This window comes from Scardinius erythrophthalmus (genome assembly GCF_964197995.2).
Source record: "Scardinius erythrophthalmus genome assembly, chromosome: 3".
Taxonomy (NCBI): domain Eukaryota; kingdom Metazoa; phylum Chordata; class Actinopteri; order Cypriniformes; family Leuciscidae; genus Scardinius; species Scardinius erythrophthalmus.
Window position 1 is genome coordinate 51,878,734 of NC_138223.1, and position 25,560 is coordinate 51,904,293.

Here is a 25,560-nt window from a genome sequence, read left to right on the forward strand (position 1 = left end):
CTGCCTTTTATTGGAAACATCAACAATATGGATACTCATGGTTAAAAACATTAATAATCTAAATGAAATAAGATTCATACATGATAAAAAAGCAAAAAGTAAAAACACTTTATTTATTTAAAAATTACACACTTTTACATAAATTCATTAACCATTTACTTTCATTATCGCACATCAATCAATAAAATGATCGCCTGATTACTTCAGTCACACATCATCATGGCACTCCTGTCAATCATTCAGGGCTCCTCCCCCAAAGAGATGCATAAAGGCTGTAATATTTACTGTGTCCAAAACACTACAGCCTCTTCTTGTTAGTCTGAATAAGAAAGAAAGAAAGTGAAAACATTATTATTGAATTGAAATATGTCAATAAAAGCATCAACAACATGTGTCATAAGGAAAGGCTAATTGCTAATAGATTGGGTTTTGTCTCTATCTAGTGGGTATTCTTACTGGAAGATTTTCATACAGAGACGAGTCCAGTTGGGGTTTACAATCATCAAGTTGAGCAGCCTTTATGAATGAAGACAAAGTAAAAACAGGAGTGTGTTATTTAAATTCCCATATTCTTAGTAAATATAGATATTTCCACACTGACATTGAGCGTTTAATTCCTTTTGGCTAAAGGTGAAGAGAGTTTAGTCTACTGTAGGAAACACTTGCAACACTTACTGTTACATTCTCATACACAGGATCACTCAATTCAACATCATAAGCATCGCGTCTGTCATGATCAGGTCTGGAATGATTCATCTTTGCCATTAAAGAAAAAACAGAATAAAGAGAAAATAAATAACGTCTATAAACAACTCACTATCCCTGATCAGTAAACTTCTGATAATTATGCTCACCTGAGATTCCTGTGTGTCATTTCTCTTTTTCATCCTCCTGGTTCCCCTTTAAAGACAGTGATTTGACACAATTACAACCAATCAGATTTAGAAATGATTTGATGTTTAATACATGTTTAACTAATGGTATTTGTGACCCTGGACCACAAAACCAGTCTTATGTGTATTTTTTTTTTTTTAATTGAGATTTATACATCTTCTGAAAGCTGAATTCATAATCTTTCCATTGATGTATGGTTTGTTAGGATAGGACAATATTTGGCCGAGATACAGCTATTGAAAATCTGGAATCTGAGGGTGCAGAAAAAATCGAAATATTGAGAAAATCGCCTTTAAAGTTGTCCATTTCTATTGGCGATAGTGCTGCATCCATTCACAAAAATAAATGTTTTAGATATTTATGGTAGGAAATTTACAAAATATCTTCATGGAACATGATCTTTACTTAATATCCTAATGATTTTTGGCATAAAAGAAAAATCTATAATTTTGACCCATACAATGTTTTGTTGGCTATTGCCACAAATATACCCGTGCAACATAAGACTGGTTTTGTGATCCAGGGTCACATTTAGGAAATAGTAATAATGGCACTGCCACTTTGAATGTGATTTTCAATTTCCCGTTCGGAGCGATACTGCAGCCCACCAGAGAGAATGCGGGCGAAATTACTTCCAAAAAGCGCTTTCTACAGATACGAGTTGATTATTAGCTTATTTGTGCATGGCATTTGTGGGAGGAGGAAGAGGAGCACAGCTAATGTATGCAGGACGTATGAATGGCGGACAAAGTAGCTGTCAGTGTGGAAATTTTGCCTTAGTTCACGTTCATCACGACCAGAGACAAACCTACATTAAGTGTATGTGTCCCAGGGAAAATTAGTTAATGAGACCCTTCTAAAAGATTTTTTTTAACAAACATAAAGTGCTTATTTTTCATATGAACAAAACTTCATATTTATAGTAGAAGATACAATACAATCTTCATATTTATAATGGACTGTCACCATAAAAACTGTGCTTTGTGTGGTGGTGACAGGAATAAGTGTCACGATCCACACGTAGAAAACAAGGATAGGATCCAAATGCAGTAAGTATTATTTATTAGGGTAATCCAATCTCATAACAGTCCAGGCAGGGGTCAAAACCAAAGTAGCAATCCAGCAAGAACAATACAAACAGACAAGAACAGAACTCTGAAGTGGCGTGATACATACAACAAGGACTCCGTAACAAACACTAAACAGGCAGGGTATTTATACACAGGGAAATGACAATGATAATGGGAAACAGGCTGAGTGCAATGATCAGTGATAAGGGACAGCTGAGTGCAATGAAAAGACAAGGATCATGGGGAATGTAGTTCAAGAGTGTGCTGGACACCGTGAGGAAGGAGGACATCTAGTGGTGACCCAAAGAACATAAACCAGACACTGTGACAATAAGCTGTTTAATCTTTATTTTATTAGTTCATGATGTCTCACTGAATTAACAACTTTCTTACTCAGTCATTCATTCACACACACGAGAGAGTACCACAAACACACATCTTACCAAATCACTAACATCGTAATGATCACTGCAGCTCCACAAACCCCTCCAATGGATATGTATAATATCACCAGACGTCCTGCAACTGAGACAAAAGAGTAAAACGTCTGAACAGATTCATTTGAGTCTCTATAATCATCAAATTTATTTCCAGACTCATGGTCCATTCAGAAGGCACAGACATGACATGCAACATACAACGCTGCCTGTACACTGTAAAAAATATTTTTTGCAATTTAGCTATTTCAACTTATTTTTGTGTGTAGTGATAACTAGATTGTCCAGACAACAAGAAATTGTACGTTTTCTTGTCCTCAACTAGACTGAAAGTTGAAAAAACAACTTAAATTGTTATTTTAACTCAAAAATGTATGTTTAAACAACTGCACTAGATTTTCTGTTGAATTAAAATGTATAATTGTTATTTTAACTTATAAATGTAAGTTGAAACAACTGCACTAAATTTTCTGCGGGTTTTACTTCAATTATACTCTAATGCTTTAATAGAAGTAAATTTACCTTGTAAAATAAACTTAGTAAACTAAACTTAATTTATCTGTATATCTTGCTGTCTGGTAGACTGCATTAAAACCTAAACTTCAATTTTATTTTAGTGTGTACATTAAAAGCATTACTGTTATTTACAATTATGAGCACAGATTAATTAAATTACACTAAAAATTTGTCTAGCTTGTAAGGACCACCCATTGGCCCAACGACGGAATCCAACGGCCTGGCGAAGGTTTAAAGCGTGTATGTCTTTTCAGCGATCCAGTGAAGTTCACTTAATTTATTGGAACTTAGTTTTAGTAGCCTATTACTTTAGCTCTATGCGTAATCTGACTCCAATTTCAAATGATAATCAAATTTAGATCGTATTTCTGATTAGAAAATACTCATAAATATTGATTATGAATTAATTTAGATCTTTGATTATTCTGATTATCCCATACTTTCAATTATTCGTTCATTATGGACCTAGTGTCGCTTTGAGACGTCACGTCGCGACTGCGCGCTCACGATCACAAACTAGCCAGTCCTGAAATAGTCAGAGGGTGCAGTGCAAGTATTTTACCCTATGCAGCCGCTCACTGCAGACCCATAGGTGTAATCTTTTATAATAGTTGCAGCGTACAACATGCTAAGTCAGGAGATAGTCAGAAATCAGAAGGTCATATAAGATGTGCTCCATGCTCCATTCATAGTGCCTTCAGTTTGATCTATCCTGGACAAAGATTTGTGGAAACACCAGACTACACATTAATCTACTGGAAATAATGATTTCAGAAGAATGCAGAATAAATCAAGGTTAACATTTATTTGTCAGGTAAAAATCATGCCAATTACAGAAGTAAATTATTAAAAGCCAATTCAAAAATACATGACATCATTTACTCAAAGATGACTCTAAAAGTAAGTAATGTTTTCCTGACAAAGACACAGTAATGTGTCAAGGCCTTCCAACAGGAAAGCACTGAAACATCACTATGGGGGATGATCCTGGTAAAGAGTCCCAAAGTGTATTATATTCCCTCGCCTTAAATACCAGATCAGAACAGAAGGGGGGTTAAGCAAATGTTGTTTAGAGTTGTTTGGGCCAATCCATGTACCCCAGGGGGGTAGCGCCTGGTTTCTGGAGATATCCTAAAGAGATATCAGCCAGAGAGAAGAACAGGATTTCCCTAAGTTCTCAATCTTTTTCATTAAACCAATGACTGCAATGAAATTAAGACCATTTTACCAATCGCACTGTGCCCTTTAAAATGACACCAAACATGAAAAGGAAAAACAACATATTCTCAAGATGCACCATATGTGTTAAATAGACATTCCTTGAGGAGGGAGAGGGGGGATGAGTTGAAGTCAAACAAGGGGACAATGAGATAAGTTTGGGCAGGACAAGGTTCTGTGCTCTGCCTTTGTTATCTTCTGTCCAGGGTGCATTTTATGGCGTTATTGCAGGGTGAGTTTTGTTTTAACAGGAAAATCAGTTCTTACAAGCTGTTTCAGTTTTTATTCATGGTCAGATTCAATCCATCATGGGCGGATTTGAGTGATTCATGAAAATGAACCTCTCAAGATAATTTTTTTTTTCTCTGAGAATTTTCGAGAGAAGGCCGCGGAAACCGGATGATTTTCCATGTTGGATATGTGTCTTCAGAAGGAGTGATACAGAGCAAGTGTGACATTTTATATTGTGAAAGTGAAAGCAAGTTTTTAGTTCGTAATAAGCTTTTATAGTCTTGTGTTATCGAATATTAAAGATTTGTAAAGCACACAATTAAATGTTTGTTACAGTCACAGTGTAAATATTGTTCACAAATATGTAATTTCTGAAATATATATAAATCATACATTAAATTTATAAGTGCAAATGACAATTAGTAAAAGCAGATTTTTAGAATTATATTATCCATTTCGAGTCAGGGTGTTCTCTTACGAGAGGTTCTCTCGTATTGCGTAAGTAGCTTACGCATTGGGAAAGTCTTCTTTCTTCGAGATCTGAAGCCAAAAAATTATCCTTAATTTTGTATTCATTGTCAACGCAGTGCAGCAGCCGACAGACCTAGGCAGGCTGTATAAGCGTGCTCATTGGCTGCTCGGCTGCAACTGCTTAAGCCTATCGGTGAGCGCTCTGAAAGCGGCAACCAATGAGTTGGTTCGCGCCCGCGCCCTCCACACCCTTCTAACCGTCAGAATGGGCGTGGCCAGCGTGTATATATTCAGCGCTCACAGGCTAAAATTCTGATTTTCTTGTCTTCAGCGAAGCTCTTCGCATCGCTGGATCTGGAGAAGCCGCCGCCGTTGAAACCAGCGACCAGCAAGCCTAGGACAGCGCCTGAAGAAGCCGGCCGCCTTCGCCGCCTTCAGCCTTCCGTGCCTGCTACGCTATCCGGCGTCATATCCTTTTTCACTGCTGTGTGTTCGCCTACTGCAACACACCCTCTTCTCTAAAAGAGCACGGGGCGTTTTTCTAAAAATGCCCCGTTTTTCTTGCGGCTCGTGCCACGCCCCGCTCAGCGACGGAGACCGCCATCACATCTGCGCTCTCTGCCTGGGCCGCGATCACGCCGCCACCGCACTCTCCACGGGCGGCTGCCCCGAGTGCGAGGAACTTTCAATGTCGACCCTGCGGGCTCGGCTTGAAGTTTTCGATCAGCGTGTCTCCCCGCCCGTCCCTGCTGGGCCGCGCAAGAAGAAGCGCCGCTCACAGCGACCGCCGGAGACCAACCAGGCGCACAGAAGCTCGCCGGAGTCTCTCCCTCGAGCTTCTCCCTTGCCTTCCCCGCCCCCCCTCTCGGCCGCGCAGCCGCCGGCTCTCGCCCGCGCCTCCGCCGCTTCAGGGGATGAGACGGATGACTTTGGTGAACGCGCCACGGACAGCTGTTCTCTCCTGGCCTCTGACAGTGAGGAATGGTCCACTGCCTCCTCGTCAGTCCAGGATTCAGGCCGATCTCGAGCGGGCGAGGACGCGGAACTTTTACGCCTCCTCACGCGAGCTGTCGAACAGCTGGGCCTTGACTGGTCTTCCCCGGAAGAGCCAGCCCCGAACAGACTCGACGGCTGCTTCCTTCACCACCGCCGCCGACAGCCGGCGTCCAGAAAAGCACCCTTCCTGCCGGAGCTTCACAGCGAGCTCTCGAAGTTGTGGAATGCTCCATTCTCCGCGAGAGTGTCTTCACATGCCTCATCGACGCTCTCACAGGTTGACGGCGCCGCTGGGAAGGGGTATAATTCCATCCCCCCTGTGGAGGAGGCGGTCGCAGCGCACCTTTGCCCGCCCTCTCGTTGGCGCTCAAAGGCTGCCCTCCCGTCCAAAGCATGCAGGACCACTTCAGCCCTCGTCGGCCGCGCTTTCGCCGCCGCGGGGCAGGCCGCATCAGCACTCCACTCTATGGCAGTACTGCAGATTCTCCAGGCTAACCTCCTCCGTGATCTGGACGAGAAGCGCTCGGAGCCTGCTTCCCTTATGGATTTGAGGAGCGCGACGGACCTTTCCCTTCGCGCCACGAAATCCGCTGCCCAGGCCATTGGAAGGTGCATGGCCTCTCTGTCAGTTACAGAGAGGCATCTCTGGCTCACGCTCGCGGACATGAGGGAGTCTGAGCGCGCGGTGTTTCTCAACGCCCCCCTCTCCCCCACCGGCCTGTTCGGCCCAGCGGTTAGCGGGATCGTCGACCGCTTTTCGGAGGTGAAAAAGGCTTCTGAGGCAATGAATTTGTTTCTGCCTCGACGCTCCAGACCCGCTGCACGCCGTCCTTCGGACCAGCCTGCACAAAGCTCTGCCCAGCGTCCAGCTCGACCTCCGTCCTCGCAGCGACGACAGGGCGGCCGCCCTCGCTCTCGCTCGACCAGCCGCGCTAGACCGCCGCCTCCCCGGGGACCCCGGCAGAGGATCGCGGTGAAGCCTGAGCCTCCAAAATCCTCCTAGCCCGAGGAGAGAAGCGACGATTGGGTCCCGCCGCGGCCGGACCGTCGTCAAAGCTTCAAGCTCTGTCAGTCCCCGTTGCCACGGTTACTGCAGACACTCATTTCGCAGCCAACGAGCCGGTGAACTCACCCTCTCGCCTGCACACAACCGCCGTTTTCACGGCGACCCAGAGAAATCTCAAAGAGAGTATTATGCCTGGTCGCGCGCCTCGCGCTGTAAGTGTTTCAAATGCAGTAAATGTGCCCACTTATCTGTGTTCACCTCTGCACACAAGCACTGTAAACCCCGTGTCTCTCACAGAGCCCACTCGCATAAAGCTGGCACAAGCCGCTCGAGTGTCAAAAGTAGGTCATGTGTCCACCCCGCTGTGCCCACACCTACCCACTGCCCGCTCTGTTACACAACCCCTCTGTACCGGTCAGGTTATAAACACGGATGCTGTGCCCGCTTCTACGCGCTCACACATCCGCTCTCTTACTTCGCCCCCGACGCCGCCTTCGAGCGTCATGCTTCACACTGTATGTTCCCCGTCAAAAGCCACCGGGACGCTGTGTGTAAAACGGCCGGTCACCGCTGTGAGCGACCCGCCGTATCTAAGCACCAAGAGCGCGCGCATCACGCCCGCCCCTCCGTTTCGAGCTCTCGAGCCCGCGATCAGCGGCGATCAGAGCCCGGAGGCTATTCTGCCCCTGGCCGCACACGCGAAAGCGTGGGAAGCTATTCCAGGCGCGTCAGAATGGGTGCTGAGCACAGTAAAACGAGGCTATACTCTGCAGTTCGCTCGCCGCCCTCCGCGCTTTCAAGCGCGCGTCGAGACCAGAGTGAATGGGGAAGTAGCACATCTACTTCGAGCAGAAATAGCCACACTTCTGTGCAAAAGGGCAATAGAACCGGTTTCCCCTTCCATGAGCGAGTCGGGCTTTTACAGCCGTTATTTCCTCGTTCCCAAGAAGGACGGAGCTCTCAGACCAATTCTAGATCTGAGACGTTTGAACAAGGCTCTTATGAAAAGACCGTTCAAAATGCTCACAACCAGACAAATCCTCGCGCAAATTCGCCCGAGGGACTGGTTTATATCTCTCGATCTGAAAGACGCATACTTTCAGATCCAGATAATACCCCGTCACAGGCCATTCTTGAGATTCGCCTTCGACGGTCAGGTATATCAGTACACCGTCCTGCCGTTCGGCCTGTCTTTGGCACCTCGCACATTCACGAAGTGCATGGACACGGCTCTCGCTCCCCTGAGGGGTCGGGGAATGCGAATTTTGAACTACTTGGACGACTGGCTGATCCTAGCACAGTCAGAGGCCGAACTCATCGCCCACAGAACAGTGCTTTTAAGCCATCTGGACAGCCTGGGGCTTACGGTCAACTGGACCAAGAGCTCGCTCGTGCCCAGTCAATCAACCTCTTTTCTGGGTTTGGATCTGGACACTGTAGCGATGACGGCCCGCCTGTCGACACAGCGCGCGCGCTGCATTCGACGCCTGGCCGCGTCCCTCCGGCCGGGCAGCACCGTACCTCTCAAAACATTTCAGAGGCTACTGGGTTGTATGGCCTCAGCCGCAGCAGTGCTTCGGCTGGGTCTTTTACGAATGCGCCCGCTACAACGCTGGCTGAATGCCCGAGTGCCTCACAGAGCATGGGCTTCCGGCGGTATTCGCATCAGAGTGACTCAGAGCTGCGTTTCAGCTCTGAAGCCCTGGTTAGCGGCCGACTGGTACCAGCGGGGAGTGACAATGGGAGCTATCTCACACCGCAAAGTTATCTCGACGGACGCTTCCACCTCAGGCTGGGGCGCTCTGTTCGAGGGCAAACCGGCTTTTGGCCTATGGTCAGACCGGGAAAGATGCCTCCACATAAACTGTTTGGAGATGATAGCGGTCGAGAACGCGCTCAGGCGCTTCCTCCCATTCATACGGGATCACCATGTGCTAGTCCGCTCGGACAACATGTCCGTGGTATCCTATGTGAACCGACAGGGCGGTGTCAGATCCAGGAACCTGTGCAGGCTGACAGAACGCCTCCTCGTGTGGGCTTACCGCTCGCTGCGCTCGCTGAGAGCCGCGCACGTGCCGGGCCACCTGAATGTCGGTCCAGACAGACTGTCCAGGGACAACATTCCCCCGGGAGAATGGTCTCTGCACCCCCAGACAGTCCAGTTTCTCTGGCGCCTATTCGGCAGAGCGGAAATCGACCTCTTTGCGTCGAAAGACAATGCTCAATGCCCGAAGTTTTACTCGAAGAGCGAGGACGCGCTGTCCCAGACATGGCCCAGCCTCCCGCTGTATGCTTTTCCTCCAATCTCCCTGTTGCCACAGGTCATTTCGAGGATCAGAGAAACGCACCACTCAGTGCTGCTTATAGCCCCGCGATGGGAAAACCAAACTTGGTACCCAGAGCTAGTGAGGCTGTCGCACTCACCCCCATGGCCGATCCCGGTGAGAAAGGATCTCCTCTCCCAAGCCGCTGGATCGATCTGGCATCCCCATCCAGAGCGCTGGTCACTGCATGCATGGGTGATCAACGGATACCCGTTGACCTGTCAGAAGGGGTCGTGAACACGATCACGCAGTCTAGAGCCCCCTCCACGAGACGGCTCTACGCGTCTAAATGGTCGGTGTTTTCTAAATGGTGCACTACTCAAAACCTGGATCCGCGCGCATGCGGGGTTCCGCGGGTGCTCTCCTTCTTGCAAGAGCTGTTGGAAAAGGGCAGATCCCCTTCCACGCTCAAAGTATATGTGGCCGCTATTACAGCGTTCGCTGAGACGACGCTCGGCCGGGCAATGGGAAGGAATGAGCTCATTATCCGCTTCCTCAGAGGAGCTAGACGGATGAACCCCCCGCGGCCCCCCTCGGTTCCCTCGTGGGATCTGTCCTTGGTCCTGGCGGCCCTAAAGGCTTTTCCCTTTGAACCGCTTGAGTCCGCGGATCTAAAGTATCTGTCGCTTAAAACCGTTTTTCTGATAGCTTTGTCTTCAGTCAAACGAGTGGGTGATTTGCACGCGCTATCTGTTAGCCCTGCATGTCTCGAGTTCGGGCCGAATGACTCGAAAGTCATTCTCAGACCGAGGCACGGTTACATCCCCAAAGCGATTGGAACCCCGTTTAGGGCACAAGTTATTTCCCTCTCGGCTCTGCCAGCATCCGATAGTGGGGACAGTGATAACCTCCTATGCCCTGTCCGGGCGCTGAGAGTTTACATCACGCGCTCCGCCGCTTTCAGGCGTTCAGAGCAGCTCTTTGTTTCCTTCGGCGGACGCAACAAAGGTCTTGCCGCCTCGAAGCAGAGCTTGTCCAGGTGGATAGTGGACGCGATAGCAGCAGCTTATGCCTCCAAACACCTGCAGTGCCCTCTGGGCATCAGAGCCCATTCCACTAGAGGCATGGCCTCGTCGTGGGCCTGGTCCAGCGGAATTTCTATCCACGACATTTGTATGGCGGCGGGCTGGGCCTCCCCGTCTACATTCGTGAGGTTTTATAACCTGGAAGTTCCTGCCCTACAGGCAAAAATATTGTCGGTATAAGTGACATGTACGCTCTGCCCAGCTCCCGTGTGCAGACTACGTTCATATGCTGGCGCTATTCTGGTAACTACTCAGGGTGAAGTGTTTGACTCAGACCGGCTGATCCGTTCTGTTTCCTATTTCCCGTTACGCGCTGTTATCGGTGCTGGCCCGCGCTGCTGGCCGCCCGCATTATTTTCTGCCGCACGGGAATTTTTCTCTTCATGTGAGACCGACTATGTCGTTTTCTCCTACCCTTATGAGTGCTTATGTACTGTATGGGCTCGCTCCGCCGGCCCTACTGTTGTACTGCTATGTTTATAGACCGGCCGCGCCGCTCTATTTCATATGCTGCATGAAGTACATGTACTACGCTGGCCCGTCTCTCGACCGGCCACATTTTCCAGCAGAGTGTTTTCCCCGGTTCCCCTGGGATTCATGGGCTGGATGCTCGGCGCACACGGCGTTGACAAAGGGTTCCCGATGCGTAAGCTACTTACGCAATACGAGAGAACCTCTCGTAAGAGAACGTACTCGGTTACTAACGTAACCTCGGTTCTCTCTAGAAGAGGGAACGAGTATTGCGTAACCTGCCGTGTCGCGCCACGAGCTTTTGCGCTTCAGACTGCGAAAACCAGAATTTTAGCCTGTGAGCGCTGAATATATACACGCTGGCCACGCCCATTCTGACGGTTAGAAGGGTGTGGAGGGCGCGAAGCGCCCTCATTGGTTGCCGCGTTCAGAGCGCTCACCGATAGGCTTAAGCAGTTGCAGCCGAGCAGCCAATGAGCACGCTTATACAGCCTGCCTAGGTCTGTCGGCTGCTGCACTGCGTTGACAATGAATACAAAATTAAGGATAATTTTTTGGCTTCAGATCTCGAAGAAAGAAGACTTTCCCAATGCGTAAGCTACTTACGCAATACTCGTTCCCTCTTCTAGAGAGAACCGAGGTTACGTTAGTAACCGAGTACGTTTTTGCACATAGAAGATTCGCTGATTTTACTTCCTTGTGTTCAAGCTTCAGTCAGTTGATTAAAAGCTGCTCATTCACCAACCGGACCAAACCGGACTTTTTTTTAACCTCAGTTTCATCTCAGTTGCAGAGCGCCAGATATAGTAAAATTTTCACCACAATCTTTGAATTAAAAAAGTAACTGTTAAATTGAATCGATATGGGTGATATAAATAGCAAGTAATACGTCTGTGGTTTGAAATGTCACAGTTTTCATACTATTCAGTGTTTGGATTTTGCCGGCCTCGCGCCATTTCGTTGCGCTTTTGTTCATGTTTTAAGAAATCTTGATAATAGGGTGAATTACTCACGATGTTGTCATGAATTTAAGATTATTGAGTATATTTCTGCACATAGAAGATTCGCTCATTGTACTTCCTCGTGTTGACTCACAGGTTCAGTCAAGTACTTTGCACGCTAATGTTAGTCTTTCTGTTTATTCCAAGGTTTACTGAAGTCAGCCGGATCCGGGCCGTATCCAGATCAGGTGGTGGACCTGCGCCTGGACCCATCCACAACGCATCCCTGAAGTGCCAGCCTCATCAGCCCTGTGAAGGCCTCATCGACACGACAGCCATCAGCACTGATCCTCAACAAACTCGTCTACATACCGGCATGACTCCGACTTCCAATCAGATGGAACTGGATAAATATTCTGAATGTTCTGATCCAATCTGACTTCTGATCTGTAATGCTGCCTGAATCATAATCATACACTGTTCGTTCATTGGCCAGAGGAGAACTGGCCCCCGACTGAGCCTGGGTTCTCCCAAGGTTTTTTTTTCCATTCTGTCACCTGATGGAGTTTTGGTTCATTGCCACTGTTGCCTTGGCTTTTGGCTTGCTTAGTTGGGGACATTTAATATTCAACAGTATTATTGATCTGCCTTACTTAAGGTGGAAGGTGACACAATTTTCTTCTAGAAACAAACTTTGTTGTATTATTTTCATGTTATCGCTGTGAATCTGCTTTGATTCAATCTGTATTGTAAAAAGTGCTATATAAATAAAGGTGACTTAACTATTGTAAATTGTATCAGTGATCGTTAATTTTCCATATTTGTTTTTTAAATCAAATGTATTTTACAAATGAATGTTCTAGTAGTAATTAATTATTTGGTACTGCTGCAGGTTTCAAAACACCACTTTAGTTGGCTGAACTTATTGGATGTAGTTTAGAAAACTTAACTTTAGTTTGCTGAACTTATTGGATGTAGTTTAGAAAACGTCTCGGTTAATATGTAACCCTCGTTCCCTGAAGGAGGGAATGGGAAACGTAACGTGACGACGTAATTGGGATCGCCTTGAAAGACCAATCTACTTCGAGAGTATTAAGACGAGCCAATGCATATTGGCATGCGATAATTGCATCAGCTGCTCTGCTTGCAGCGCGAGCATATAACGAGCAGCAGGTGCGTCGCATATTGTTTTACACTGAGGAGCCGAGACGTGTTCGGCCAAACAGCGATGGTCTCAGGGACCGGTTCAGGACGCGCAGGTCCAAGATAGGTCAAAACCCACCGCTTTTCTTGGGTACAATGAAGTACGGGCTGAAGAAGCCGGTCTTCATATCGGCTGGAGGGACTGCAGGGACTGAGGGACCTTCGCCAGTAGGACTGCAATCTCTGCCCGGTGAAGGACGGGGGATGCCGGGCGAACTAAATCGCATAGCCGAGTCTGATGGTACGGATGAGCCAGCGAGACGGGTTGGGAAGCGCTAGCCAGGCTCCCAGACACCGTACAAGCTGGACCAACGGCACGACAGATGTACCCGAGGTGGGGCAGCGCAGCGGAATGCAGGGACCCGACTCGGACGGCATAGCGGCCCGAAGTGGGGTCTGAGTGTGCAACACTAACCTAACTCCACCGATCGGCAGGAGATGAGTGAGACGGCATAAGCGTGGCCTCAAGCCCATCAGGCTACCGCTGACGAAGCAAGAGGAGGCAGAGGGTGGCAAGGCATAGCGTCGCACACCGCCAACCTCACTCTCTTGGGACCCAGAGATAGAAAGGCCACCTTGTGAGATGGAAGCATTGAGAAATGAGCTTTGGCAATGTCTCACACCTCTGTAAGGTTTAGCCAGGGGGCGCTTCTGGACCACTAGGGTGGACATCATCTAGCCGAGGGCCAGCACTGTGACTTTAACACGGTCAGTCACCAGGCGCAGCTCAACCCTGACTCAGAACTACCCTCATGCATTATGACTGTTTGGTCACATGCAGGGACAAGGCGGTCTGCAGTAGCACTGCCGCCCCACCATTGAGGGTAGTGAGAGAGAAAAAACTTTCTGCAGCTTTTGGCACATTTGGCTTGCCATATTGGCACCAAAATGCTTCCATAATGCAAAAAGTTTTTCACACACATCCGGGAAGGCATGGGGGTGGGGCAAGGCGATTATGCGTCGCACTGCGCCCCCAGTGTAACCCGGGAAAGCATGGCTGTCAAGTCTGAATCTTATTCAGCATGAGCATGCACACCATTATAGTGGGAGGTCAGCATCATCTTCATTTCCAGAGCGTAACAGCCCTCTCTCTGATGCAGCGATCGACATCTAATCCTCCCCTGGAGCCCCGAATGAAATGCTAGGTCCATCATGAGAATGACCAGCATCCCATCCAGAAGCTGCCAGGCATGCGAGACGGCACACAGCATGCTGATCGCTCAACCTTAATGAAAAAGGCAAGACAAACAACGTGCTGACGTGGTCAAGTTCTCATAAGAGAACATAACCACCCACAAAGAGAGTCTCAACATGTTTGCGATGTAATAGAGGAGTGAGGGGCCCACACGGATTGGTTACCGGGCGGGGAAGCCCTCACTATAATCCTCCGGTCACCCTGGCTATACGCAGAAATAGCCCTTTTCTGGAGCACCAGAAGAATAACTAGATCGGGGCATAAACAAGGGGACTCCACCTCATTAAGGCACTTGAGTCTCGACCGCGCATCTAGAGCACCGAACGACGCGCGCTGGGTTGCCGTGACAACCCACGCTGTCAGCCGGCAGCTCGACGGCACACGGCACGCTGATCACTTAAACCTTAATGAGAAAGGCAAGACGAACAACGTGCCGACGTGGTTATGCTCTCAGAGAGAACATAAGCCACCCACAAGCACACTTTCACCACACTTAAGCCCAGGCATGTGAAACAGTGATCGTGGCCGTCACATGAGGATAGGAAACGACCGCATCCAGAAACATACGGTTTGAATGACGTCTTGAAAAAGACACAGTGTCAAACCGTTTATGCTCTTTCAGGAAAAACTGCTCTCTCTGGTGCTGAAGCACCCAGGGATGACCGCGGCTACACAAACAGGATGAAAGTGCAAGCCTGATGTGAGCACTCACATTCTCATTGAAGGCGCAACATTCTGAGCTGTGAAAACAGCTGTTTTGCCGGCTCTCTGTGAGATCGCGGCCAGCACTGTTTGTGCTGTAACACCAACACCAACTCGAACGTGAGCGACTGAAAAGGAACTTAACTTTAGTTGGCTGAACTTAAATTCAAAGTTTACTTAACTAAATTAAATCAGTTCATTGTACTTTATAACTTGTCAGGTAAACTTTTCCAAAATTGTCAGGTGCACTTTTACAAATAAGTTAGTTGAACTGAAAAAAAATCCATGCAAAAATATAACAAAAAATAATGAGTTAAGTCAACAAAATATTTTTTTACAGTGTATATGTCCTCATCATCAGATAACTGATCTGTATGTAATGACGCAGATATTTAATTTTATTACAGACACTCATCGCTTGTCCTGACAGATAAAAGTCTAGAAAACAAAGATCTTTGACCACTTTTGTCCTCACCCCATATTCAGAGCAGATATTCAGTAGCTGCTGAAAACCAGCACTGCTGGGAGAGAAAATGGCCAAATCATCAGCATACATAAAATGATTAACCAAGGTGTTGCTAATCATACAACCTGTTTTGCATCTTGATAATTGGTTGGATAACTCATCCATGTAAAAGTTGAAGAGAGCTGGTGAGAGTAGCCCCCCCCTGACGTACCCCATTACATACCCCAAAGGAGGCAGATACTATATTACCCCATTTAACCTGCATACTCTGGTTGACATTACAGTAAGCCAGGATTCTTATAATGCTGTCAGGGGCACCCCTTTGGCTCAATTTTTCAAATAGCTTATGATGATTGACTCTGTCAAAGGCCTTAGAAGCATCAATAAACCAAATTATCATTGATGAATTCTGCCTTATGTACCCATGTGTTGCCTCCTTCAAAGCATAGATACACAAATCAGTACCAAACTTAGCTCTGAAGCCAAATTGATTATCAGTGGTACCAATAAAAGGACCTAGACGATCAAGCAAAATCCTTTCCAGTACTTTAGATATCACACTGGCTTGGGCTATTGGCCTATAATTGTCCAAACTCACAACCTTGCCTGCCTTGTCCTTGATGAAAGACTATAGAAAGAGTAATGCAAGTATATGAGCCGCTCTACCTTTAACAGTGACAGTTACAGCGTCTGATCTCTGAGATCCATGTTGATTGTGAGCCTGACAGTAGAAGCATCCACTCTGTAGTGCACTGAAACTCTGTCCAGATCCAACAGCTGAGGTTTCATTCTCCTTAAACCAGCTGAAGTTCAGAGCAGGAGGGTTTGAGTCACTGATGCAGTTCAGAGTCACTGAATCTCCCTCCACTATTACACCAGATCCACTCATCAACACTGAGACGCTCCTGGGTGGGTCTAATAACAATCACCAAATTATTTAAGACCTCTTCCACATTTTAAAAATGACAAATATGAACCAAATTAATCAAAACAGAGAATTAGCATCTCATGTTGTATAATAAACTCACACATGACGTTTAAAGTCACAGCATCAGAGTATTTCTCTCCATGTTCATTGATGGACTTGCACTTGTATTCTCCACTGTCATCAGAGCTGATCTTTGAGATGCTGAAGATTCTTCCAGATCCTACAATCGTTCGTCCTTTAATCCAGCTGATTTCTGCAGGAGGGTTTGAGTCACTGATGCAGTTCAGAGTCACTGAATCTCCCTCCACTATTACACCAGATGGACTGATGGACACTGAGACGTTTCTGGGAGGGTCTAAAAAGGACAAAAATTCAAATTCATAATAAATATTACAAAATTATACATTTTGAAATTTTGAAAAAAATGTGCTGGTGATCATTAACTCACACATGATGTTTAAAGCCACAGCATCAGAGTATTTCTCTCCATGTTCATTAATGGACTTGCACTTGTATTCTCCACTGTCATCAGAGCTGATATTTGAGATGCTGAAGATTCTTCCAGATCCTACAATCGTTCCTCCTTTAATCCAGCTGATTTCTGCAGGAGGGTTTGAGTCACTGATGCAGTTCAGAGTCACTGAATCTCCCTCCACTATTACACCAGATGGACTGATGGACACTGAGACATTTCTGGGAGGGTCTAAAAAGGACAAAAATTAAAACCCTAAATCATCTAATTCAAACATGATCTCCTAATTTTAAAAAGAAAAAAAAGTAAATCTGTACTCACACGTGACATTGAGATAAACCTCAGGAGAGATGTGAGTGTGTCCTACAGCACAGCTATATCTGCCTGAATCCTCTCTTCTGACTGACTGCAGCAGGAGTTCATTGTTTCTGTCTCTTCTCTCAGTTAATGGCTGTGAGTTTCTGTACCAGATGAATGTTGCTCTGTCAGTCAGAGCGCAGCTGCTTTTACATCTCAGAGTGACTGAATCTCCCTCTGTCACTCTCTCAGGAGACTCCACCTGAAGATCTGAACACAACACACACATTATATCTAGTGCTGCTGTCATACACTGATTATTATTCAACATAATGCACAGAAGAAGAGATAAACCTCATCAAAGTCACCTGTGACAGAAAGAGTCACTCCAGGTTTACCAATCCATTTGTCTTTATCAGTGATGAATCTGAAATAGTACATGTGTTCATCCTTCAGTGTCACATGACTCAGTCTGACGGTGCAGTTCTGCTGTTTATCTCCCAGATACTGAAGCCTTTGACTGTATTCAGTGTCATTAGACAGATCTGGAGGATCTACACTATTTTTATTAGTCCAGAACACTTTCTTGATCTGATGTCCAGTAGGGTATGTATAAGTGCATCTCATTATCACTGTTGAGTCCTTTAGTGCACAGATGTGTGAAGGACTGTAACTCACATTCCAATCAGCACTAGAAACCCCTGAAACACAGAATTCATCTCGAACAATTTAGCAGCAGCTTGTGCATATACAATTGCAGTATCAAATTTATCTTGAGTGTTTCTGAAGTGTTGCATTGACTAACCATGAATCATGAGAAGAACGATCAGAGGAAGAGGAGGAGCCATTCTGAGTGATGTCACTCTCAACACCTACAACAAATGTACAGTGGCTTATTTTTCAGCTTAATGTCTTGTCGGTTTGGTCTCATTGTTACACATTTGGGCAGAACTGGGCCCTCATTAAATTATGGAATAATTAAAATTTTAAAATTTTAAATAGGCCTATTTTTCGAAAAAAAAAAAAAAGTACTATTTGAGTTACATAAAAGCTTGTTATTTGTTTTCTTCATAATTGTCCTTGAAATAGTGGTCAAGAACCCCCCACCCCCAACACAAACATTTTGGCTACTGATCAAAATTTGATGTTGTCATTTGATTTGAAGTTCAGTACGCTCAAAATGTCCGGATATGTCCGGTTCTCAGAAAAGGAAAGAAAAGAGAAGAAGAGAAGAAGAAAATAGAGGCCTTAGAGATTTTTTAAACAAATATTTAAAAAAAGGTGGTGACGGTGAAGCTGGAACTAATAAAATCAACTTAGAGCAAGGTAAAAAACAGCGCAGCCGACGTTTACGAGCCTTGTCAGGAGTTTTCCTGCATTGATTTTTTTTTGGCGGTAGCCAAAGCAAATTTTTGTCCCGCCAAAGCCTTATTTGATCAGTGAGTGATGTAGAATAGAATGACTGCTGCGTCTGACAGGGAGAGAGTGCCCCGGCCACGCACACTCTCGTGTCTTCAAACAACACGAGCACTGTCTTGCTCTCTCTCCCTCGCACATATTAATCAAAATCAATTGACATGATAGTAGAAGGTCGGAAAACGTCTCGGGTTACGTATGTAACCCTCGTTCCCTGAGTAGGGAACGAGACGCTGCATCGATACTCGATACTTTGGGGAATGCCTTCGGCATGAAGCGTCTGAAGTCAACTATGGAACTATTCCAATCTTGATTGGTGCAACGTCACCCGTGACGTCGCATGTGACGGTGATCCGGAAGCTACAAAAGGGTCACAGGAACCAGGAAATGTTAGCTTCTAATTGGTCAAAGCAAGTCGTTCTCAGGGGCGCGAAAAGTGTGGCCGAGGGATGCAGCGTCTCGTTCCCTACTCAGGGAACGAGGGTTACATACGTAACCCGAGACGTTCCCTTTCGTAAAGGGAACTCCCGCTGCATCGATACTCGATACTTTGGGGAACGAATACCCACGCCGCCACACTGAGAGTAAAAACGCCCTGGTATAAAGCATCTGGTACACTCACGGACGATAGAATGAGTAGAGGGCAGATCCAAACTAGCTTGTCATAAGATTTGGTGCAAGAAGGGGAGGTCTGGAGCCGGAGGCTCGACTGACCTCATGGCTGGGAGCCCCAGACAGTAGAAAATATTAGATGAGAGGTGAAGGCAGAAGCGCACCTTGTACTTCAAATATGAGTGGTTTTAGATAACCAACTGTACTCTTAATAAAGGGAATAGCTCCTAACCCTTGATGCATAACTAGATGGACTGACTCCTCTCAGCCTGAGTCCTAATGTAGGAACCTCAAAGGCTATGACCTTGACCATCCGACACATGCGATGGAGGATGGAATACCTGAAGAATCTTAACATTGCCTACAAGTACCTCAGTACAGGGCAAAAATAACGTTGAGTGGCTCCCACGCTAGCAAGTAAGAGGGGGCACGACCACCACTCTTCCAGAGAGTAAGACGAGCAGGAAGCAGACTCAATAGATTCTCCTATATATACTTATATATCTCAAATATATATTCGTATACCTCACCCACAGGACATGATGGGTGCCAGGGATAACCCATCAGCCTGATGCCAATAGGCTGGAAGAAAAGGATTCATCCTCCAATCTACAGGAACATGGAGTTTCGGTGGGAACGTCCTTTCGAGAACACCCTTAGAGGCTTGCGGAGGGCACTGAGGCCGCCACAGAGGCCCTAAGCATGAACAGGAGATCCCGTTAGAGAGCGGGATGGAACACCAGTACTGAAGCCAGTGGGCAGTAATAAACTGGGTTCAATGCCCTCCCTAACTTAATTGTTTAGTTCCTAGTAGAGTGGGGTTCTAGTATGGATGTCCTGACCACCTCGGTGGAAAGGGCAACCTAATTATGGGTGGGACCCCCTCAGGGGCCAGACCCATAGTCTCCATAACTCTGGTCGGGGATGAAATAATATACCATCAGCCTGAGACAGAAGATCTCTCCTAATAGGAATTTTCCATGGAGGACTCTCCAAGAGACTAATAAGGTCCGAAAACCAAATTTGGGCTGGCCAGTACGGAGCTACAAGGAGTAGTCTCACTCCGTACCTCCTGACCCTTTCTAGAACCCCAGGGAGCAGAGCGATCGGGGGAAAAGTGTACAGATGTGACCTCAGCCACATCTGTACCGTGGCATCCAAGCCCAAAGGAGCTGGATGTGAGAGAGAGTACCAGAGCGGGCAATGAGAGTTCTCATGAGAAGCGAACAGGTCAACCTCCGCCCGGCCAAACTCTCTCCATATAAGCTCAACCACTTCAGGGTGGAGCCGCCATTCCCCGGGCCTCGGCCCCTGCCTCGACAGGATGTCTGCTCCCATATTTTCAACCCCAGGAATATAAATAGATCTGACAGAGAGAAATTTGTCCTGGGACCAAAGAAGAATTTGATGCGCCAGTCTACAAAGAGGGCGAGATCTCAAACCTCCTTGGCGGTTGATATAAGAGACCACTGACATATTGTCTGTCCTAACAAGAACATGATGGCCTCTGAGGTCTACAAGGAAGTGCCTCAGGGCAAAAAAATACAGCCAACATCTCCAAGCGATTAATATACAATGTGAGATGATGGTCCTTCCAAGTACCTCGGGTGTAACGGCCCTCCATAACCGCACCCCAGCCCGTGAGGGACGCATCCGTGGTCAGAGTTTTTCTCTCACATGGTGCTCCCAAAACCGGGCCCTGAGACAGGAACCATGGTTTCTTCCATACGACAAGAGAACGAAGGCATCTGCGCGTAACTCTGATCGTACGAAAAGGGTTTCTCAGAGGAGAAAATCCCTTGTTCCTGAGCCACCACTGCAAAGCCCTCATATGGAGCAGACCAAAGGGTACTACCGTGGAAGCTGCAGCCATAAGACCCAAAACTCCTTGAAAGTGTTTGACAGTGATAGCCTGGCCTAACCTAATACTCTTCATTGTGTTTAAGATAGTATTTATACAAGCAGGAGACAATTGTGCCCGCATTGACTAAGTCCTACTCTACTCCCAGGGACGTAGTCCTCTGAAGAGGAGTTAAGGAACTTTTCTTCACATTGAGTCTCAACCCCACGCACCTCAGATGGCGCAAAACAACATCTCGATGTTGAATTGCTAGTTCTTTTTGACTGAGCCAAAATGAGCCAGTCATCTATAAGATACGGACCCCCTGAAGTCTCAATGGAGCAAGGGCCGTGTCCATACATTTAGTGAAGGTGCGAGGGGATAAGGCTAGGCCGACTGGAAGAGTCCAGAACTGATGCGCTTTTCCCCCCAAAAGCGGATCTCGGAAACTTCCTGTGATGGGGTTAGAAGGGAAAGAGGAGTTAAGGAGCTTGTGGATCTATCAAGACAGACCAGTCCTCGGAGCTGGTCTGACTGACAGTCGGTAACTTGAATCTGAACCCCCTCGGAGGTTGATCCAGTACCCTGAGATCCAAAATAAGGCCTAACTCCCCCCCTCATAGGAACTATGAAGTGCCAGCTGTAGAACCTGGGCTCCCGTAAACCAAGGAAGAGCCCACTTTGAGGTTTCCTGTGTTAAGAGGGACTAGACTTCCTGTTCCAAAAACCGACCCTGCTCTGGGCTGGCCGACATGTGAACCACCCTTAGTAGATAATATTTGTATATTAACTCCACTGTAAGCAGGACCCCCTAGGCTGTATTTTGAAGACCCCTCGGGGTGTCTAAATATGCCATTATGGGGACCAGTCCCTCGAGACTGGCCTCGGCTATAAATTTCCAAATGGCTTCGGTGACCTGAAGCAGCTAACTGGCAGGAACTAACCGAAATATGCTCTCTACAGACCTCCTGAGAGGCGGCGAACTCGACAGTGCCGCAACGTCTTCGGGCAGATACTGCGATTTGTGTTCGCTGGAAGCCGATGTGTCCCGAAGCGCCATCGGCGGCGGGAAGCGAACATCGATTTCCTAAGGGCTGCATAAGGGGGCTAGACTACTGTACTCGCTCTCCTGGGGGAACGCCCATAAGGGTCTGCGTGTTACGACAAGACCTCTTAGTTGAAGCCGTCTTAGCCCGAGAGACAGTCCTCAGACCTGTCTTCGGTATGGAGGGCTTCGTGCGAGAATGTTTCCTCTGGCCCCAAGCCTTATACGGGGGGGCACAAGAGGGAACCCTCTCAAAATATGAGGAGCTGGCGGCTGTCCCATGAGGCTACCCCCTGGCAGCAACCCCATGAGACCTGGACTGACAACTGGGGATAGCTGATTGTCGCTCTGTCTCCTGAAGCCTCTCGACAACGGTTCTTGCCGCGTCACCAAAGAGGCCAGAAGGTGAAAGTGGAGCATCGAGAAGGAAAGCCCTGTCTTTCTCCCCGATCCACAAGCGATTAAGCCATAAATGTCTCTCTGAGACGACTAGTGCTGCCACGGCCAATAGCACGGGCCGTCTCTTTAATAATATGGAGAGATAAGTCAGCTACTCTACGAAATTCAGTAATATAGAGTGAGACCTCCCAGTTATAGTCCACCTGCTTGAGGAGGTCAGCCGGGTATGCCTGTAATAACCCCATCGTGTGTGGGCATGCACCAGCTCGACCACCGCCATATATGCTTTCCCTAACAAATTCGATGTACGAGATTTGGAGGGAAGTGTCTGAGCTATCAGGGGTGACGCAATGTCGGGGAGAAAATATTTCGCAAAATATTCCTCAACCCGAGCCATCACCTAATAACCATTTTCATTAGATTCCCTAATGGATGAGTAAATATATACATGGGGGAAAATAATTGAGATGAAAATGGATTTTTCCACGATCTTGATACCTCAGTATGGAGATCAGTGAAAAAGGGAAGGCTCTGACACGGAGATTGTGACTGGGTCTGCAGGAAGCGCTCATTCATTTTATTTTTCTTAGTCGCTTCCTGCTTATTATATGGCCATTTAACATTTAATTTAACCACTGCCCTGATTACAACCTCCAGCAACTCCTCACTAACGGAAATATGGGGTGGCGAATCCCCATATCCACGTGATTTAGTGTTAATAGATAATATCTATCTCCTCGGAGACAGATAAATCAAACGCTGTGTCTTTAACACGGTCGGAAGAAGCCGCAGCGCGGGCTTCCGAACCGTGCGCGAGACCAGTGGAGCTGGTTAATAAACACTGAGAAAGGGTCGCAACCGTCTCAGTATCATATGCCAGCCCCACGTGCGAATCACATGCATACAAGCGGCGCGCTGCCTCAACAGACGCGGGACCTGATGCACTGGAAACGCGAGCCTGATCTAACTGATCGAACAGGCTCAAACGGGAGCGGAGCTTTTTCATTGAAAACAGTTTGCACAGACAGCGCCCTCGAGCACCGCCCGTGCATGCTCCACTCCCAGACAAACTACACAAAGCGTGTGTGTGTCATCCTCGCTTAAATAACGTGGGCAAGGGGACGCACACTGCCTGAATAGCTTCTCTTTTTTCGCCATAAATAATACTCTTTTCACGGGACAAACAACACCAAATAGAACAGACAAGATGACATAGAGCGCTTGCTGAAGACCAGAAGCTAACATTTCCTGGTTCCTGTGACCCTTTTGTAGCTTCCGGATCACCGTCACATGCGACGTTGCACCAATCAAGATTGGAATAGTTCCATAGTTGACTTCAGACGCTTCATGCCGAAGGCATTCCCCAAAGTATCGAGTATCGATGCAGCGGGAGTTCCCTTTACGAAAGGGAACCGCAGTTTCACAGTTTCTCTAAAAAGTGTTCCGCCCATTCAGCTGACATAAACCACAATTTCAATAAACAAAAAAAAACTATCCAGTGATAAAATGTTTTCTGTGTTGACACAAATCTTGTGCGATGTCCTAAACTGCCGAGATAATCACACAATGCGTGCCGTAGGCTACACGTCCACTAATGACATGTCCGATATGCAAACGAATGACTCCTTTGAACTGATTCACTTTAATGAATGGTTAAAACAACTGATCTGTCCAACACTGAGCTCACGAGGCATCTGAATCGGTGTATAAAAAAAAAAAAAAAAACAGTAGCACTTTACAATAATGTTCCATTTATTAAACTGTAGTTAACTACATTAGTTAACATAATATTAATAAGCTGCACTTCTACAGCTGTTACGTCTTGGTTGAAGCAGAGGAGGAAGCAGGATCCAAGTGCAGTTGTCTTTTATTAAATAAACTCAAAACGTCACATATACAAACTCAGGACTGGAAATACTTTATTTATGCAAGAAAATGACAGCAACCATCATTGTTGCACTGCTTGAGTATGTAACTGTCTAAAGCCTTTACCTGTCCCATTTTGATTGACAGCAGCTTTCATTATATAGTCAGCCTGTATTATACAGTTATCTGTTGTTAAAAGATTAAAGTTTTTTAAGGTGTTTTTCACCAACATACAAAACACTGCTAGAGAAAATTTTAAACCATACAGTTACTGAGACAGCCCTGTGACAACAAGCCCCAACCAATCTCCCATAAATCCCCCACACTTAAGATATTGGACTGAAAAGTTGTAAAATCATGCTCTTACCCGTTTCACCAACACCAGTGACAGCACTACAAATGATCAGGATTAAACCAGTTTGGGCGTTTTTCACACACTGAATGACACGTGATTAACACATTATATTTTAATATGAGCTAATGACACCTCAACTAGTGCAGATCGAGCAGAGGAAGAGTTTATCAGACAACATTAGACTAAGGCATAAACATTAAACTGAGAGAAACTTTATATCAGTCCATGTTTTCAAACTTGGGAATATCTATATTTAATCAGTTGCTTATAGATAGTAATGACAAGGAACCTGTTCTTAAGAAACAGAGAAAAAAATTGCTTGAATAACTTTTCTTTAATTTGCATATGCAGACCAACTATCCTAGCTTGTAAAACACTGGAAGGTATTGCAGTAGCAGTGACGTCAAAACACACATTTCATCGCTAGCATCGCCAACTGTGCGCTTGATAAACCTCCAATTTACTGATTTATTAATAGCAACCTGAAGTGTTAAATAAACAAATAACTTAAAACACACTGATGAAACAGAATTGATTCATCTGAATGTTTTTATCATGAGAACTTCTAAAGCATTTTTTTTATCAGCGGCCTTGTTCTTCTTGAATGCATCACGTCTCTAAAAAAAAAAAACGTTTCCTCTTTAGTAAGTGAGACTTCAGCATCACAGTGTTGATCACGTGACCTTCATAAGCGATGGAGACACTGAGAGACGTCACACCCAATAGGAAGAGGAAATCAGTCCTGTCAGAGTAACGCTTGAGGCCTTTTTCACATATGGCGGCTCTAGTAAAGGAAGTGCTGCCTATATAATATATAAATGAAAGATCCAAATTGGCAATCATTTCAATGAAGCTGCTGTTAGAAGCTCCGATTTCCATAAAAACAGTTCTGAGATGCGCGTTCAGGACTGCACAGGTGAATTGTCTTGACAAACCTAAAATAAATGTTGTTTAATGCGATTTGATGCAAGTAGACAATTTGTCTGGGCGAAGAGCACGCATGCTCAGTTCTTGAGAGAGTTGTTTGCATGCACTGTGGGCGCCTCCCTTGAAGGACGCTCTGCTCTCATATGCCCATCTTCGCGAGGGAAGAGTAACAAGGATCTGTGCCCAGTAGCTGATCCCAGCCTGTGCCCAGGCAGCCAGGGGGTCCTGGCCTGTCCC

The 25,560-nt window shown here is 46.4% G+C and overlaps 1 protein-coding gene across 1 annotated transcript; it reads right to left on the reverse strand.

Moving 5' to 3' along the window:
• Positions 1–24,477, reverse strand: LOC308688265 (B-cell receptor CD22-like). The gene is made up of 12 exons (XM_081361222.1): positions 24,409–24,477; positions 17,669–17,735; positions 17,232–17,564; positions 16,888–17,133; positions 16,543–16,797; positions 16,195–16,449; positions 15,833–16,081; positions 2,408–2,489; positions 855–900; positions 676–756; positions 457–516; positions 1–319 (listed from the first exon to the last, which is right to left on the reverse strand). Exons 2-12 carry the CDS (start codon positions 17,709–17,711, stop codon positions 299–301), a joined length of 1,671 nt encoding a protein of 556 aa, XP_081217348.1. The 5' UTR covers positions 17,712–17,735; positions 24,409–24,477; the 3' UTR covers positions 1–298.
• Between the last annotated feature and the right edge of the window lie 1,083 nt (positions 24,478–25,560).

Coding starts and splice junctions, on each gene's coding strand:
- LOC308688265 (XM_081361222.1), bottom strand. CDS start 17,711: ATGGCTCCTCCTCTTCCTCTGATCGTTCTTCTCATGATTCATG. Junction 16,798..16,887: donor GGTTTATCTCAATGTCACGT/GTGAGTACAGAT, acceptor TGTCCTTTTTAG/ACCCTCCCAGAAATGTCTCA. Junction 2,490..15,832: donor TGTAACTGTCACTGTTAAAG/GTAGAGCGGCTC, acceptor CTTTTGTCTCAG/TTGCAGGACGTCTGGTGATA.